General features: G+C 33.6%; 1 protein-coding gene across 3 annotated transcripts in view; it reads right to left on the bottom strand.

The window, feature by feature from the left end:
• Positions 1–20,207, bottom strand: part of LOC121407285 (1-phosphatidylinositol 4,5-bisphosphate phosphodiesterase gamma-1-like) — an 85,548-nt gene that overhangs the window by 12,783 nt on the left and 52,558 nt on the right. For 2 of the 3 annotated variants that reach the window (XM_041598267.1, XM_041598268.1), the window contains exons 18-25: positions 11,759–11,940; positions 7,492–7,695; positions 5,777–5,899; positions 4,055–4,232; positions 3,082–3,156; positions 2,348–2,451; positions 1,453–1,607; positions 579–733 (exon numbers count right to left, since the gene is read on the bottom strand). In XM_041598267.1, coding sequence (XP_041454201.1) covers positions 579–733; positions 1,453–1,607; positions 2,348–2,451; positions 3,082–3,156; positions 4,055–4,232; positions 5,777–5,899; positions 7,492–7,695; positions 11,759–11,940 — 1,176 coding nt within the window. Of the gene's footprint in view, positions 1–578; positions 734–1,452; positions 1,608–2,347; positions 2,452–3,081; positions 3,157–4,054; positions 4,233–5,776; positions 5,900–7,491; positions 7,696–8,404; positions 8,606–11,758; positions 11,941–20,207 lie in introns of all 3 variants that reach the window. The other variant, XM_041598269.1, reaches the window with a different exon arrangement.

The raw sequence follows: 20,207 nt of genomic DNA, 5'->3' as shown, positions 1-20,207 counted from the left end.
ATAATTGTGTTTTTTTTTGCAAGATAACATTATGCACTGGCTTTTATGTTCATTATCATTTCATCATTACGCAATCATTTCTCTTATGATGTATATGCTTCATGCTCTGGTTTTGGGAGAGGAAATGCTTAATAGAATAACCAACGGTGAATATGAACAGGAGGTTCCATCTGTAACATTACCGTAATATTGCTGTATAGGCTTATCTGAAACAAAAAATGTGGACTTTATGAACAGGTGACTGGTATTTACAGGTTCTTATCCACACAATATGCCTGTGAGTGGAATCTGTTTTAGTGGCCACTGTAGGCAGGTGGCTGTTAAAGAGAGATGGTTGGCAGGGATTGATTTGAGGCCGGCGTAGAGGCCACATTTTGCCAGCCTGTGCCTAAGCCAGAGTCACATGCACAAAGTCTATGAGGAAAAAAGGTTTTTGCAGTGGCCTAGTGACTTGGAAACACCAGCCTCGAATACAACCTTGCTAAAACAGTTTGAAACATTGACTTTACGATAGTATTAGATAATGTAATAAATATATAACATGAATTTGTCAGGTACTTTATAGCAATCATACTCACCATAACAGTGGCTTTAACAGAAGCTTCTTGTATGCATTTCATCCAGTCCTCAAGTTCTGTTAGGTCGGTGGCCGCTACGTCCATCGCGTTACGCTGCGTCGGCGAGATTATTCTGAACACAAAATGCTGTCTTGTCCTCACACCTAACATCATTTCTGACATGATTGAAAAAAAAATGATAGAAGCAAAACCAAAATATAAAGTCTTCCTGGTATAATATAGGAAAGAGCTAGGTGATATCTTTCCAAATACAATCATTGAGAGGAAAGGTGAAAAATATAAAGAGCAGACTAAAGATTTAAACTCTCATCAATGTGAATGTTTCAAAGTAACTACGCCATCAACACTCACTATGATGAGGCCTTTTATTCCTTGTAGGTCGACAATCGAATTGAAAAATCAGAGAAATATTCAACTGAACAATAAATCCCCAATGCAGGGAAGAATTAGGATTAGTCGGTGAGCAGTTAGATCGTAATCACATAGAATGGGAGAGAAACAGGAAGTTAAGACAATGTTGTCAACCAATCTCTAAGGATGAAAGCAAAGGAGTAGTGTCACAATATAAGCACAACTTGTGCACAAGGATTTAAAAATGGGTGAAATCAATCTGGGCCGTCTTAAAAAATTGCAATAGAGCAGATCAATCATAACTATGGAAAGCCAACAAGGCCAACATCTTGAATGCACATTTTTCCAAAAATGTGTATATACATGCATTCATCATTTCTTGACAATTCAGGATGCTTTTTCTCTGTTTACAAAAAGAAAGTAGCAAATTTCCTTTAGAAAAATATGACAATGATGGCTTTCCATATAGTTGAGGATGACTGGATCAGTCATAACTCTTTGTAAGATGGGACCCTGAACTTACCAACACTGCATCCATTGATGTCAATAGCACCCTTCTGAAGGTTACCTAGGAGTGTTGCATTCTGTCCCTGGTCATTGGTAGCAGGGGTTGTCACCTCTTCAACGTAATTGGATGGAAACCACATATTTTTCTTACCACCGTAATCCCCTTTCCACCTGTAAATAACACAGAAAGGAGCAAGATTGGTGATCATTATAATGTTTGAAGACAAAGGGAATCTATCTATATCAAAGTTATTTATTTGCTTCTAAGAGCACCCATAACATTAATATCTAATCCAGGTGAGGATCCAGGATTTTCCAAAAGGAAAAATTTCCAGAAGAAAAATTTGACCCCCCCCAAAAAAAACAGTCTTCACTTTCAAATGGGGGGGGGGGCACAAAGAACAATGTAACCCCAAAGTATCATCACTACTTCTGTACTGTTTGGGATACACATGGAATTGACAAATTTTTCTACTAAATAGAAAAGAAAAGAAAAAAAAATTATAAATGATTAAATTTGGAAACGGGTGAAAAGGTGATATTTCTTCAAAGTAATCCTCATAATTGTTGAGGTGCATTATAATGTCTAATTCTCTTACGATGTGATTAATGTTTACTGTTCTTAATATGTTGTGGGGTGCAAATTTATTTTTTATTTCAACTGATTAGTGTTTGTCTCTGCTAATCTTAAGGCTCTATTTCAAGCCATATTTTACTTCAATGAATTACTTATCTTCTATGATATTTAAGGGACTCTGTCCTCCAAACATCTTTTGTACAGTATATGCTTAGTTCCAACTGTGTATTCTTATCTACAAAACAGCAACACTATTTTTTGTCAATGTTAATTTCACTTAACATGGTGAAATAATTAAAACAAACAAAGATAAAAGAATATGATTTATTCTTACCATCCATGGTCTTGTTTATCAACATTGGTGATAATGGCATGTTTGCAGAATGACAATTCATCTTCTCTCTGTGCCTTGTAATCATATAATGCTTTTACAGTGACCTAAATTAAAATAAAAAACATAAAAACACTCAAAGCAGGATGAAAACAAAAAAAATCTTTATTACTTTGTGAGGGATTCAAAGGATTTGAACTATTATTGGGAAGTATTTCAAGCTGGTAACATGAATGGAATCCAATAATATGACCAGCAAACCCAATGGCCCCCTTCAGAAAGACTACTGTAACCTTTTTGTTTTTTCACACTGCAGTTGTGATTGTTTTTCTACTGTTGATTTGGTCATACTTCGTAGAATTTATATTACAAGCTAAAAATATCCTGTCTGTTTTAATCCATTATACCCTTTAAATGTTTATGTATATACTACATGTATGTATTCAATTGATATAAAATACACTTTTCTATAGATTTGGAAACAACGTAAAATAAACTAGAAAATTTGAGCATGCACTTCATGATTATATGGTTGTCTTGTACCTCAAAAGATATGCTGTATGTATAAGAAGTAATTTGGTCTTCAAAAATAACAAATAAAATAAAATAAAAGGCTTATCTGAAAGAGTAACTCATCATTTCATACTGTGCAAATTTGAAGTAAAGTTGAATAAAAGACAAGATACAAGAGTTTCTTTGACAAAGGGCAGTAAAAACAATAATTCTATGTGTCATACCTTTGGTACAAATTGGTTTGGATCCATGTAGATTCCTCCCGTTCCATAGATAGGATCATCCTCTGGATCTAAATCCTAAATAATGGGAAAAATATTTAAATATCACAGATAAAAATGAGGAAAAAAGTGAATTTTTGTATCAAAATCCACTTTCAGTAATCCAATCATTTCTTCCTTTTTTGAATCGGAAACAATCTCATACTTCACTTATTTTTGATAAAAATGAATATGATAATATATATGAAATCAATTTGAAAGATAATTATTCATGTTCATAAGGGGATTTGGTATAGCAAAGATAATGATAATTTTGCAACATTTATTCAACACTTTTTTCAAATGTTTCTACATGGGATATTATTTCCTTGGCTGTAGTTTAGTTGCAAATAATGTGCTTTAGCATTTCAAGGAATACATTCTAGCCAGTTACCAATATACCTCACCTGCATCATATGTGGCAAATGAAGATCACCTTAAGGGCAGAGAAGGGAATAAAACCCTGAACCTAATGATCTATAGTCCAGAGGCATTTCCCAAACACCACTAACCCTTTAAGAACATTAATTGTGGTAACAACTTAAAAATGAGTTTGTGCAGAATCCAATTAAATGACCACCCAAGTGTCTCTATGTATGAATAAAAGATATCTGCCAAAAGATTCTGGAAGAAAATGTGTAGTTGCTAAAAAATTAGCAAAATAAGCATAATATTCAATCCAGATGTTGGGTCTCTTTCCAAGCAATAATAATATACTGTCTCACATGTGTTTATCTGTGTTGGTGAACTTCAATGTGATCGTTGTTTTTTCTGCTTAGTATTTCAAGATTTCACATAGTTCAGTTTATGTAACTGTACTAACAATTAACCTGGGTTTTACAGACTTTCTCATGACAACAATGTTTACTGCAATTTCAGTCATTTATCCTTAACACATGCGATTCTAGGATTTCACTCTCATGCACTGAAAACTTACCCCTCCTACTCTATCGACCACTTCTTGGTTGACAGGAGACTTTAATTTCATCTTCCTATAGAGGGGGTACTTGTGATAATAGCTGCAGAGCTCCGCAAGGCTCTCAAACTGGGCACTTCCAATCGTAAAGAGCCTACCCTCTTGCTTGATACGACAATGCTTGATCTTCCCATCCGCTCTGAAGGTCAAAGATCAAAGATGACATCGGGGATGCAACATAAAGAGATATGTTTGTCATTTACAAGTGTAACTTATTGTATATGATTTGTCATAGATTTGCAGTTATACTTAATTATACAACTGGTTGTAACATTTATGTTACAGGTCTTAATATTCTTTTTCAAGTGTAACAGGTGTTATTATTCTTATTCATGTTTACAGGTGTTATTATTCTTATTCAACTTTACAAGTGTTATTATTCTTATTCAAGTATTACAGGCAGTATTATTCTTATTTTTCTTTTTAAGGGCATTAATGAATCAATACTGTGACTCTCTACATATACTTTGAATTTTAAAGGCAGAATGTTCCAAAATGTTAATTGCATACAAGTTAATTCTCCTCCTCCTCCTTTCAACTTTTTATAAATACAGTGATTCAATCTTCGATATGTGCTTCTTATCTAAAGACATGACCAAAGATTGTTTGAGTAGGGGAACGTTTCAAAATTAGTCTGGCTGACAAGTTGTCAGATCCAACTTCTCTCCTTGATTTTGATTGGCTGAAAAGCATGGCTACTATGGTAACTATTGGATATAACAGACTTATAAAACATTACAAAATCATGCCATGAAACCTTCACTACGATTCAAGCTTATGCTTTTTCAATGTGGATGTAGCATGATGTTGCCCTCAAATCCTGCCTAAATTTCAGAAATGCTTGGTAATGGGAAATCAATGAAGCATCTCTAACTTTCTAATATTGTTACAAAAGTGAAATGATCATTATTCTTTTATTTACGATTCTTCATGAAAATTGAAATTTCACATCGCAGGATATTTATTGTCCTCTTTATGTAATGTTTATAACTTTCTATAAAGAATCTGAGAAAACTTACATTGTACAAACATCTCATCATTGGATGACCATAAACATGGAAAAAGAATTATCCCCCCAAAATGAAAAATACATGTAGGGACCTTTCTGAATTTTCTACACAATCCTATTGACAAAATTTCACGAAAATAGGGACACAGGGTCATTATTCATGGTGAACTTTGCTTTCCCCCTAATAAGGACTGTTTCTATAAATACGGACTGCTCCTATAAAAAGGAACAGTTGCCAACTATGAACTTATTTTATAACAAATTCCATGATTGCATATCAGGAGACAAAGATTACAGCATGAATCATGGACTTCTCATCTTATTCCAGTCTTTCAAAATTTGTTTTACCGGTATACACAAAAGAAACAATATGCAGTTATTTCTATTGTGGCTGGGATCCCAATCAAAATACATTTTAATCCAGTCCAATCCAATCCAATAATCATTTGATATAGCACCTTTCCTTTCGATAACAAAGCGCTGCACACACTTGTTCACGTTTGGGCTACTAAAAGAATAATTCAACACCTCAAATTCATTGTCCTCTTAAGCAAATAGAATTAATCTAAAATTCATCAACAAATACATACATCCACACCATACAGTTTTAGAACATACACATCCATATAATGTAGGCATTTGGGGGATATACTAGAATTTAAATGATTATTCACCTGAACGAGATGGCGAAAGCATCATTCTCTCGCTCGCTCTTTCTGACAAGAAACGCACCATCCTGACGAACCCTCTTTAGCATGTCCTCCGCCTCATGTCTGCTCAGTCGACTGTGAAACCATCTATTACCATAGAAACCAAGTAAATATAAGTAAATATATATTAGTTCCATTATGCACTCGAATAAACAGTTCATTATTCTATAACAAAACATGATGCAATGAATCAAAATTGCATTACACTTTTGAAAAAATGCCTATCAATCAGTCTGCTCTAGCTTCAGACTAAAAGCCAACATGTATGTCGCAAATTATTTATATTCATCTCGGACAGTGAAGAAAGACAAACTTTGATAAAAGATAAATCAACAATTAATTTCATTGGTAATAGACATTCTCTACATAACTACATCAACTTTCTTAGCATTAACATATTAAGCAAAAAAAAATGATTTTTCAAAATTTGAATATTCAAATATATTATAATTAACAGATAAAATTCTAGTACAAGAAAAAAATATATTTCTTTTCTAAACTTAAATCATATATGTGTATGAACCTTGCAAATTAAATAACGAAACATTATGATTTGGTAATGTACATAATAGTTACTCTTAAATTTGAGTCCAATCAAACAATTTCAATATACTTACAATTAAGTAAATAATCCACAAATATAATATGGTAACAGATGCATGATTATGTACATACTACCATAAAGCAATGTTAGAAGCAGGCAAAAAAAAAATTATTCACAGATTTACATGTAATTATACTCATCTTTTCATCAACAGAATGAGCAACGTTTCAAAGCAAATGTTAATTCACTTTAAACAGTTCGTCACGGAAAAGGAAAGAACTAGAAACAAATTAATGAAGTATTGGTATTAAACAATGAAACAATTAAGAAATTAATGTTTGTTAGGTTTATGTGAGGTAAGGTTTAAATTGGGTACACAGAACACTGATCTGATGCAAATATACCAGGTAAAATCTTTTACCTAGTACTAACATGTATTGTCAAAAATAACCATGATGATCCCTTACCAAATAAATAAAAAAGAGAAAAAGGGTGAAAAGAAGATTTGAAGAAAAAAAAAGAGAAAGACATATAAACATATTTTTTATCCAATAAGAATAGAATTTTTTAAGTTACGTGCCCAATTGGCCTACTCATATTCCCTTTGTTCAGTTACCAAACTGATATCTAAAATTATTCTTTCAAAGTGCCAGGTTATCTGATAGCGATAAACATTGACATATTCAATGCTTTCAATGAAATCTTTGGCAAACTGTGGCAGAAATCTTACTGTTAATAAAAATCTAAGTTTCATTAATGTAAAGGAATCAATCAAAGAAAAGAATTGTAAGTGAATGAAAAGACTGGGGGACGATGGAAGATGCATTTTTAAGTCATTAACAATTTAATTTAAACCTTTTTTAATTTGTTCTTTCACCCTGTCTGTCTTTCTCTCTCTCTCTATCATATATTCACTTTCCTAAATCTCTGTTCACTTTGGGTGGAAATTGAATAAAACCGGATATTCAAAGGTATTGCAAACTTTCATCTCATTTTTTTTATTTGTGCAAATTCTCAAATGTCATGAATGTTTATTTCTTTTATTTTTTAGGAATAATCCAAACATACCTACTGCGATTGAATGATATTTACATGAAATCAAATCCTTTCAAGGATTGCAAAGTCCTGCACTTACTCAGCGTTCTCGTGGCCATACAGCTGTGGGACTGTATCCTTTAACTTCACCGTGATGCCGTTTCCGCCCTTGATCGAGCGTTCACGGTAGAAGTTGACGAGAGTATAGAGGTTCGGGAACGGGAGGTTTTCGACCAGATAATAGCAAGTTTTGCCGTGGATGGACTTGGAGCGGATACGGCAGTGATTGACCTGGTTATGTGCCCTGTGGGGGTGGGTTAATAGGGTGCGATCGGCAAATACACCGAGAGGGGGAATAACAAATTGGTTAGGTTTTATCATTAATTTAATACCCAATTACACAAGGGCTGCAACGGGTTGATATGGAGACATATGTTTTCCTATGAGGTTAGTGTGATGTTGAATGGCTTGCCTGCCGAAAGAGATGAATTGCAAAATGCGTTTTGAAATTCGCTGATGCAATACTTACCTTTTCTTACTCTCTCCCTTTCTCCTTCACTCTCTTCCCTTCACCCCCCCCCCCCATCCCCCTCTCTCACTCCCCTCTCTCTTCATTCATTTCCTCTATATAATGGCATGCAAAAATAAGAAGCAAAAAAGACAAGGAAGCATGTGTCACAAATAAGACAAGAGCACACACACAAACACACACACAAATCCAAAGCAAAGGAATTACAAACTACATGTATGATTTAGTGCATGATGCAGCTATAATACTGATATGAGGCTAGAAGAAAATAAATGAAAGGAAGTGATGATCCAATCGCGACCAGAGACAGAAATACAAGACAAAACATACATAGAATCACTATTAACATGCAACACCGACGTGCAGCATTTGGGTCACAATGAAGTAGACAGGCAATCCAGCTCTCAAAGCGATCTTCATATTGAGGGGGAATAGGGGAGTGCAGGGGGGAAGGTCGGCATATTATGACCCAATTCACACTTACTCTTTGTTCTCGTGGCTCGGGGGCTGGGGCACTGGTTCAGTGAGCCTAACCTCCAGGTCTCGGCTACGTAGGGGTACCGCCCGGTAGTGGTTGATTAGTGTGTAGAGACTATCAAACGGCATGTTCTCCACAAGGAAGTACTTGGATTGACCTCGGTCAAGCTTGGACTTGATTCGACAGTGGTTGACCTTTCCCATGGCCCTACCAAAGGTCAATGTGCATTTTTGGTGTTGTTGGGGTCAAGGGTCAATTTTAAGGTTTTCACAGCAGAAATTATTTCCCATACAAGATAGGCATGCACCCAACACCGTAGGTGGGAGAGGGGATATCAATAAAAAATACAGAAATGTCAGTTGAAGGTCGGAGGGTCATCAGAGATACATTATTCTCAATTCAGGAGAAATGTTTAGAGCCAATAATTTGTCCAAATTGAATTAGCATTTCCATATTTCATATTTTTTCAAAATCATTTTTCAGCATTAAATAATAATGAACACATATCAGAGTAGAGGTTGGTGGGATATTTGAACAGGGCAGATGAATTTTCCATGGAAATTAATTAATGTTTGATGTATGTTCAAATTCAACATTGAGCAAGTTTGGTAATGTATAGTCAGAGCAATGAATTTTGTGTTGATCAGCATGGTAATTTAGAATGGAATTCAGGGTTGGAAGAATGTTAAGTTCGAAATTCGCCATGATATTGAAGTTTGTAAGATCAATATGAAAAGGAAATTGTTTTGATGTACGACAATTTGGGCAGGAGAAATTGGATGTGGGTGGAGAATGGGATGGAAAGGAAATGAAAAACAAGAAAAGCATTGAGTAAAGATATGGAAAGTTTTTCATCTCTAATTCTATATGTAAAATCTACAATGAAACTTCTCTGAATGAACTTCTAATTTAGCTAAAATCACAGAGATTTACATTTATCTCAATATATCTTGACCAATATTACATCTTTTCTTTTCTGATGCAGTTATGACGGATACCATAACAATAAAAAAATAGCTTTATTAATTTGAATCAGTTTTTAGTTAATCATGAGTCCAAGTTTACAAACGTTTCTTTCCAAACAAATATAAGCATTTGTATAATCAATCTTGAATGTTAAAACATTAAAATATGTGTTTCAGAACCCCATTAAAACTTAGTCAGCCAATATTGGATAAAGCAAGCAATTGAATTAACAGTTTACTTACAGAATAATTTCAGTATCGATATATAATTTTAGTCAAATATACTTATCCAAGGATATCATGACTGGTTTGTGACTGAAAAAATAATAATTATAGAATGTCAATGTGACGATGTGCAAAAACACAATGGCAATACGCATATGTGACATTTGTTGAATTATGTGTTATTAGCAATGATCTTAGAGTGAAAACATTAAATCCCTTAATATGTGGGTAGCATAGTAAAAGTAGATATTTCCAAACAGTATGCATGTATGTATTTTTTTTAAAGCAAATCTTTTTTTACTACAAATTTGAAGTTTGAAAAGATCAGAGAAAAATCATATTATTTTCTACTAATGACACATTTAAGCATTAATTACCACTCCTGTGAGCTACCCCCCCCCCCCCCCACCAGCAAAGCATATTAATTTATAGATCCCCAAGTTTACTAATAAAGATTTGCTGATATTTAAAATACATCACTGCAAGCTAGATATAAGACTAGACAGCAATTTTTTTTTGTGTGGAAAACCTGGATAGTAGGTCCACCTGCGCACAAAGACCACAAGTCTGGTTTCCCAAGAATAATCATTAAAATACATATTACATGATCCTATCATTAAAGTCTGCGTGCTCATGAAGACTACTTTTCTTGTTTCCCTTGAGCGGTCTTTATTAACAGGTTTAACCGTAACAAAAACACCAAGCACTATCTAGCTATGCAGTCAAACTAAATAATAATTTCCAGTTCATCCTTCGGTTATCTCTAAAGCATTCAATGGCCATCCCACTAATCCACTACTTTTTCTACTATTTTCTACATTAAACAAGATAAATTTCTAAATGGATGAGAAAAAAATGCAGCAATAGTAATTTTATGGACAACTAATGATTGCTGATTTCTATGCCGAGAATATGCATTTCAGAATTAGCGAATGCAAATATACCACCACCCATGAATTTAGGTGAAAATGTGGCTCAAAGTGACAGTGGGTAAACTCTTGAAACAGCATATAAAACACATTTAAACTCAGTAATAAACCTAGTTTAAACTGCATATTTTTATACAACAACCTTGAATAATTCAAGTGAATGAAATGGTCAATTGAAATGGATCCATTCATAATATTAAATGTGATCTAACCTCTATGGGAATACATCGATAATGCTGTGCAAAGCTAGCTCTTGAAAGCTTGGCTGTGTTATTCATGATATGCAAATATTGCACAAAAGCATCAATATTAAAACCCCTCCATTATCATGAACCTTTCTGAAACCAGTATTCTATAGATATAATTATTTTTTCCTTATAACGAGTATTTCCCTCAAATACAATATTGCAGGAACAGCACACCGATAATGTTTCTCATAATACAAATAAAGTGTTTCTTGAATCTTCATAAAACAAAATAATGCACCTCCCACATTTATGAATGCAGTGAATCTTTATTTCCAGACAAATATTTCTCTCAAAATCAGTCTTTGAATGAAACATTTTTATCAAGCTTTACATTCCAGAGAGCTCTACTAGTATATATTATCTTTCATAGAGATTTTTCACAGATGGAGGGGCTTTGCTGCATAAAAGTTACTATTGCACAGCAACATTGCCATCCAATGGTTATTACCATGGTAACAATGGTCAATAGCCAATCAAAGTAAAGGATTCCATGGCAGTTGTCATCAGATTGCAAAGTTATCATAGTAATAACTTTTATGAAACAGGGCACTGGGGATCTCTCTAATATTCCAGAAGAAGTTTAACAATATATAAATCAGGTATATAGGTCTTAATCCATTTTTCACAGACTGAATCTAAAAGAAATTTGAAGCCATACCAGAACATTTGAAAGAGAGTAAATTTTTTTTAATTCCATCTGAATTTTCTCGAAAATCTCTAAGGTTTTTCTCAATGTTAAAGACAATTGAATGAAGGTTATCAAAGTGTGGATCAGAAAACAATGAGAATTATGATTTCTTGAAGTAAAACCATTAACTTTTCCTTGATAATCAGCATCTCTGCATTTCTGTAGTATGGCTTTCTATTAGACTCTGCAAATTGTATTCAATCCATAGCTCGTCCCCCCCCCCAAAAAAAATAAAAAAATGAATAAATAAATAAAAATAAAATGAAATAAAGAAAAAGATAAATTATAAGAATTTGAAGCTATACCAGAATGAAAGGGAATAGTCTCCTTTGAAGGTTTCACTTTCACGAACAAGGAATGTTCCATCGCCTTGCTGATATCGTGTAAGAAGCTCATCAGCAACAGTGCGGGGCTGCTGGTCTGGGTTTGTGTTTAGTTTTCCGTGAAACCAGGGTTCGGAGTAGTGAAGCTCTTCATTGGGTGTGGCCTAAGGTGAGTGTGAGTATGAAGCAAAGTCAAAAGAAAGAGTGCAGAGGAGGGATTAATTGATACTGCTTGCAAATAATTGAGATTAGTTGTAAAAAGCAAGCAAAGCAAAACTTGATAAATCCTTTAAAGAATTTTCAAGAAGGAAAAACATGTATTGAAAAGAAACGAAACTAAAACTTTCTAATCTTTCAATGAGAAAGATATCAAATCAGTGAAAAGAAAATAAATCCCTTCAAAGTATAATTCATAAGCATTTGAATGATGCCTTAATATAGTTTCTGGAACCAAACATAACTGAACACCATTGTTCTGAAAAAAAAGAAATATAAAATAAAAATATGTGCAATTTTCAAGATATGATTCTTTTGTCACTGATTTAATATCAGTCTCATAGAGATACATATTTATGGTTCCTCCTTTCTTTATAAACCCTCTATATTCAGTAGAACAACAGTTTCTTGGCCTTTTCTGCAATAGTTGTAATGCTGTTAGAGAAGAAAAGTGTTTTCCACAAAACCTATAGTCTTTTGGGGAAAAACAGTAAAGAAAAAAAATACCACAGAAAGTAAAATTTGGCGTTTCTGTCAAGCTCTATGCAAATCTTAACTTTAAAGCTTTAGTGTTTCATTAACTTCTTTCTATTGCAAACTTGATAACAGGGTCCTTTACAAGTTGCTAACCATCTTTGATCACCCCCACGGAAGAAACAAAATAAATGGCACAATTTTAATATTTTCCATGAAAATCATCAAATGTGCTGATCAAAAGAAATCAATTAGTAAAAGTGATGGCATGATTATCAACCAAATAACATCAACTATGGAATCGTGATCTGTTGAATTTAGATACCAAAGTGATGAAATATGTTAGAAATAATATAGTGTGTCCACATATCAATAAAACTTGATATATACTTTTTTTCAATTTCTTCTTGTGAAACGTCAGCTTCACATAAGGTGAGTTCATCTAAAGAGTTGTTGCAACTTTACTCATTGAAAAATGGCAACTCACATACATTTGCTTTATGCAACTGGTGTAAATTGCCATAACAAGCAGTAGCAGCTATCCTACTGGCCAATGTAGAACTGCTACAGATCTAAGAAGTATACATCATGCTGTACGAAGTTACACATACTGGCACCAAATTGCACAAGAATAATAACTATGCATGCATGATCTACAAGCAACTCTTACGTGATGTGTTTATCAAATATAATGAAATATAATTGACAGTATGAAGTTATCTCATTTTGCTTGAATAAAAAAAACAGCAGCAGTTCATTGTTTAAGCAAGTGCTTGATATTAACAATCCCCCACACTGAGGATGATGTACCAGAAAGAAATGCTATAGTTATTCGGCAAACGATCACTCTGTCGCACAATGAACGTGCCATCTTCTCCGTTGTACTGCTTAAGAAGCTCTTCAGCAATGGACGTGCCGCTCCGATCTGGAGTGCTGAGATCTCCGAAAAACCAATTTTCATTGAAGTGCAGTTCACTTTGGGCTTTGGATGGCTAGGAATAGGTGATTTGAGGTGAAAAAAATGTATATTTCTTATTCCTCCCATGCTAATAATGGCAGAGTGTTTGATTTTCATACAAACAGAATTGATCAGCCATTCCAATCCTAAAGACTGTATTACATACAATATATTACTATTTATAACTGGCCATAATTGATTACCTGTTTGAAACCACAATTTTCATTAGACATCGAAGTTGAAATTGCAACTTTATTAACCCCAAAATAGCTATAGAAAGACAATACTATTGGTGTATACACAAGAAATTTATATCTTTGGAAAAAGGGAATAATAAAATAACAATAGCTGCAATCAAGTGTGGCACCCTGTTTAGAATACGATAACTCATTCAAAACAATAAGTGATAAAATTGTACTTAATTTTAATTAAAAAGTTGCCATAAAGGGTTATGTTTGGGGGATGGAGGCCTTGGTATGTACATTCAAATTCAACATAGATCTGATTATTATTCACTTATTGTACAAACCACTTCCTTCAAATTTGTAGCTATCCACCATTCATATCTACATTACAAATATCTTGCAAGTTGTGAAAGTATAAACCATATTTTTCTGATATAAACAGAGGGCCAGTATGCAATTAAAATCTTGGATAAGGCAAATATTTAAATTGGTATTTTTGTTCAGTAAGCCACAAATTGCACTGAGGAGCATTATGACGTCAGAATGTTCTAGCCAATTATATGCATCTCATGCATTGCACCAAAAGCAATGATTTATCATTCTGCAGGATGACTGAAAATAAAATCCTTTACTTGTCAATCAGATTTCTGAATCATTTGGCTCAAGCCAACCTTATAGGTAACTTAAATATACAGTGAAATACTTGGATAAATCAATGAATTAAGAGCCAAAACTGGCTAAAAGTATATAATTTGAGCAAGATTCCTAGTAAGATACTTATTTTCTGACCTTAGTATTGAAGTAAAAACCAGCTAAGATACTGATTTTAAAACTGTTAGAGTTGCAAATGCAGAATTAATTATTACCAAACGGCCATGGGTGCTGTGGTGGGATTTAAATCCACTGGCCCACAGTATCTTATCACAGACTCTATACCCCGAACTACCACTATCTCCCTCTAAGACCCTGTTACACCCACAAATGTAATAATCGCCCACAAATGTAATAACGCCCACAAATGTAATAACACTTTACCCACAAATGTAATAACGCCCACAAATGTAATAACACTTTACCCACAAATGTAATAATTTCACCCACAAATGTAATAATGCACTTTACCCACAAATGTAATAATTTTTGATCGCCCACAAATGTAATAATGACTTTACCCACAAATGTAATAAATTTGAAGGGATTTTTGGCAAATCCGTTCTAAGCTTAAATCGTATAGTAATGCGTTCATTTAGCACAAAAGTGCAAAGTCTCATTTCCTGACCCGGTTAATTAACAAATAATAATATGAACCAAAAGTCTTTATTCCAGACCCGGTTGTTTCAAAAATCATAATATAAATCCAAAGTCTTTATTCCAGACCCGGTTGTTTCAAAAATTATAATATAAATCCAAAGTCTTTATTCCAGACCCGGTTGTTTCTAAAATAATAATATGAGCCCAAAGTCTTTATTCCAGACCCGGTTGTTTCAAAACTTATAATATAAATCCAAAGTCTTTATTCCAGACCCGGTTGTTTCAAAAATTATAATATGAGCCCAAAGTCTTTATTCCAGACCCGGTTGTTTCAAAAATGATAATATGAGCCCAAAGTCTTTATTCCAGACCCGGTTGTTTCAAAAATTATAATATAAATCCAAAGTCTTTTTCCAGACCCTGTTGTTTCAAAAATTATAATATAAATCAAAAGTCTTTATTCCAGACCTGGTTGTTTAGAAAATAATAATATAAGTCCAAAGTCTTTATTCCAGACCCGGTTGTTTAAAAAATAATCATATGATCCAAAAGTCTTTATTCCAGACCCGGTTGTTTAAAAAATAATAATATAAGTCCAAAGTCTTTATTCCAGACCCGATTGTTTCAAAAATGATAATATAAGTCCAAAGTCTTTTTCCAGACCCTGTTGTTTCAAAAATCATGATATGAATCCAAAATCTTTTTTCCAGACCCGGTTGTTTAAAAAAATCATGATATAAATCCAAAGTCTTTTTTCCAGACCCGGTTATTTCAAAAATTATAATTTTAGTCCCAAATGAGATACATTAATGATATTCCAGTGGAATAAAAATGAGAATCGAGCTTAGTCTTTTCTCCAGACGCTAATGGTAAATTGAAAATCAAGCATAGTGTTTGCTCCAGACCCGGTAACTAAAAGCTGAAACTTTATAGTAATGTGTTTATATAGCACAAAAATGCGAAATCTTTTTTTCAGACCCGGTTAATAAAAAAATTATAATATAAGTCCAAAGCCTTTTTTCCAGACCCATTTATTTAAAAAATTATAATAATTATAAAAAACAAAGACCCACGATCCTATTTATGTTGAATAACATGGAAATGTAGCGTAGTCTTTCTGTCAGACCCAGTTATAAAAGTCATTAAAAACACAACAACAACAACAACAAAACAAAGACCCCGCAACCATTAAAGGTCAAGTTCTCTTCAATAAAATGTTGATTTGAATCAATAGAGAAAATCAGACAAGCACAATGCTGAAAATTTCATTAAAATCGTAAAATTATAAGAAAGTTATGACATTTCAAAGTTTTGCTTATTTTTAACAAAATAGTTATATGAATAGCCAGCTACATCCAAATGAGAGAGTCGATGATGTCACTCACTCACTATTTCTTTTGGTTTTCATTGTTTGAATTATACATTATTTCAATTTTTACGAATTTGACGATTAGGACCTCCTTGCCTTAAGCACAAAATGTTAAAATAATAAATTTCCACGTGTTGCAGGGAGGAATGAAACTTCATTTCACATGACAATGACGAGAAAATAAAAATATTTCATATTTCATTTAAGAAAATACAAAAGAAATAGTGAGTGATGTCATCAGTTCCTCATTTCATACCGACCGAGATGTGCATATAACTGTTTTGTGAAATGAAGCGAAACATTAAAATGCCATAACTTTCTTATTTTACATCCGATTTTGATGAAATTTTCAGTGTTATGCTTGTTGAATTTTTCTCTTTTTATTCAAATCAAGTTTTTGTTGGGGTGGACTTGTCCTTCAAAAAAAAATAATTTCTTGTATATTCCTTCCTTTTTTCTATGAAAAACCTAAATAACAAAACATTAAAATACATATGAAAAAAACCCTGAGAAATAAGATATCAGTAAACAATAGGGGGATTACTTCCCGAAAACGATAAAGTTGTTGATTGACGATCTATGATATATTATATAAAAGAAAAACATTCTAACAAGAGGGGATAACCATTCCATTCCATGTTTTTATTTGGCAATAAGTCATGATTGACTATTTTTGCCACCCACTGTATGAGAAGTAGGGTAACAATTTTATTTAGTATTATTTTTATTACTTCTTTTTGTCTCACCTGCATAGCAGAGTGAGACTATAGGCGCCGCTTTTCCGACGGCGACGGCGGCGGCGTCAACATCAAATCTTAACCTAAGGTTAAGTTTTTGAAATGACATCATAACTTGGAAAGTATAAAAACCTAGTTCATGAAACTTGGCCATAAGGTTAATCAAGTATTACTTAACATCCTATTAGAGTTTCATGTCACATGACCAAGGTCAAAGGTCATTTAGGGTCAATGAACTTAGACCATGTTGGGGGAATCAACATCAAAATCTTAACCTGAGGTTAAGATTTTGAAATATCATCATAACTTAGAAAATATATAGACCTAGTTCATTAAACTTGAACATAAGGTTAATCAAGTATCACCAAACAGACGTCAGACGTGTCTCAATCAGATATGATTATTTACGTCTGGACCGACCTTTAACGTCCCCATCCGAAAGACGTGACCAGGGCTCGAACCTCGAACCTCTGCATCAATTTGTAACTTCCCCACATAGCTTGGATTACAGGCGCACGCCACAACGCCCAGTCTTTAAATATGGTGTAGTCTTTGCTCTAGACCCATGCAGTTATTTCAAAATAGGAAATTATTAGAAACGATAAAAACAGACAAACAATATTAACAAAGACGCCACAATATCATTGATGTAGAATAACGTTGTTGTTGTTGTTGTTATTTTGGGTTTTTAAGGCGCGTACCATTCAGATCTGAATATTTACGCCCTTCATTAATTTGACGTTTTTGTGGTATTCAATTCAATTCAATTTTATTTATTTCACTTCCATCAAACAAAAACAAGTTGTATACCAACTTACGGTATGCCTTATCACAGGGTTTTATAGTTTGGGAGATGCTGGTGTCTAAGTTTTTAGATTAATCTTTTGCTTAATTTGTATTTTAAGAGAACTGGATGTGGGGTAAAGACAACTCTCTAAACCCAAGCATTTTAACTGGGTTTAATTTTAAAGATTGGTCTCAGCTTTGATTTTTTTCAATATTTGTTTATCTTATAAATAGCTGGGTCTAGACGAAGGTCTAAGCATAATAATAATGTTATTCAACAGGAATAAGAATATGACAAAGTCTTATGTTTTTAAGATTGTTTGAATTAATTTCTAAATGACTGGGTCTGGAATAGAGACAACGCTCTAAACATGTGCTTTTGTACTTGGTCTTAATTTGGAGGATTGTTGGTTCTTATATTCGTTGTTGGGGGTTGGGTTTTATTGGGTTTTTTTTATTCTTGAAATAATTGCGTCTGGAGGAAAGTCTACAATCGATCTCCATCTTATTCCAAAGTAGTTAGATTATTGGGTATTTGTTTCAGACAATTTTATTTTTAAATAATAGCCAAGTCTGGAAAATGGACGTTTTCTTTGCAAATGCATAATTACAATGTTTTGTAGGGGTCTTAGTATTATTATACAAAAGAATCTGGGTGTGGGGTACAGACATATTTTTTACTGGGTGTAACTTTTGAAAATTGGTTTTAGATTTGATTTTCTTTTTTAATTCATTTCTTAGATAACCTGGTCTGGAGGAAAGAGTACGTTTTACAACTCATGTTATTCCAAGAGAATATGATAGGGTCTTATGTTAGAAGATTTTTTTTTGTAATTTTTGTAATGATTAGGTCTGGAATAAAGACAACATTCTAAACCTCTTTTTAAAAACATGTTCTTAGGTTCAAGGATTGCTTGGTATTAGATTTGGAGTTATTCATATTTTTACTCTTAGCCTTATTTTGATTGATTGATTGATTGATTAGGGTTTAACGACACTACCAACACAATGTGTCATATAAGTGTCAAGCTAGATATTACTTTAATGCGTATACTGAGTTAGTTGGGTGGCTACTTTCCCGGGAAAAAATTCCCTACTCTTTTCGAATAGGAAAGCAGTTTCTTTAACGTGCAAGTGGGGTTGCTCTCCATCACACGGGACCGACAGCTTTAAGTCTCCTCCGAAAGACTATAGTTAATTTTTAATGTCTTAATAAATGTCATAGTTGCTTTGATAATCTTCAATGTTATTTTTTTAAAATCTGAGAAAAAGATTTATTTCTTTAAGGAAATCCACAATTCTTGAGTGTGAAACGTCACAAAATAACGTTTTTAAATCCGGTACGTCATAAAAATTAGTACGTATGTGGCTAAATTCAACACATTCAATAAGGATATGCTTAACTGATAAAACACAATCACACGATACACAACGGGGCAGTTCCTCCGCTGCGAGCAAATAAGAGTGCGTCAAATGAGAATGACCGATTCTAACCCTGGTCAAAACAATATCATCACGTCGTTTAGTTAAGGGGATTGTATTATGTGGTTTGATTACTGATTGGTGCTGGTATAGTTTATTGACAGGGTTTAAATCCCATGACGTTTGCCATTTTCTTCTAATGTAAATATTAATTTTCGACTTTAAATCTGTATATGGGATCTGTATTTTAGTTACCTCTAATTTGAGAGCTTCTTTAGCTAACTTGTCAGCTTTTTCATTTCCTTTGATACCTGTATGGCTCGGTATCCATGCGAAAACCACCTTTTTGCATAGTACATCAAGTTTATAGAGAGATTCTAGCAACCTGTACAACAAAGGGGTGTTTAAGGTTTCTGCACTGCAAAGCCATTAAACTAGATAAGGAATCTGTAAAAATTACAAAGTGTCTTTTATTTGTGTTTTCAACAATGTGTAAGGCCATTTTCAAGGCCAACAATTCTGCAGTGTATATAGACGCACTGTCCGGTAATCTAACCTGGTCCTGTACATTGTTGCTAATACAGGCTGATCCAACTTTATTCTCATCTTTTGACCCATCGGTATAGATAGCCTGGAAGTTTCTGTATTTATGCCTGATCTCACCGAATTTATCTAAATAGACAAGGTCACTAGTGAAGCCCTTTTTGAAAGTTTTTAATGTAAGGTCAATTACTGGCTCAAAAATCATCCAAGGTGGTATTTTAGGTACTAGAAAAGGAGAAATACTAGTGTTATTTAGTATGTGTATTAGAGCTCCTTGAATACGAAGTCCAAAAGATTTTATTGAAGATGGTTTAAGGTTATAAAAACCAACATGTCGCGGTCTGAAAGTAATATCATATGTTGGGTTTGATGTGTTATTTTTTAATTTAATCGCATAGCTAAGAGAAAGCTTCTCGTATCGTAAATGCAGAGGTGGTTCATTAGCCTCCACATAAAGGCTTTCCATGGGAGAAGTACGGAAAGCCCCAAG

The sequence above is a fragment of the Lytechinus variegatus genome, chromosome 2, assembly GCF_018143015.1.
Source record: "Lytechinus variegatus isolate NC3 chromosome 2, Lvar_3.0, whole genome shotgun sequence".
Lineage (NCBI taxonomy): Eukaryota > Metazoa > Echinodermata > Echinoidea > Temnopleuroida > Toxopneustidae > Lytechinus > Lytechinus variegatus.
Note: the sequence above shows the minus strand (reverse complement) of the source record. Positions and strands in the feature narration are given on the sequence as shown.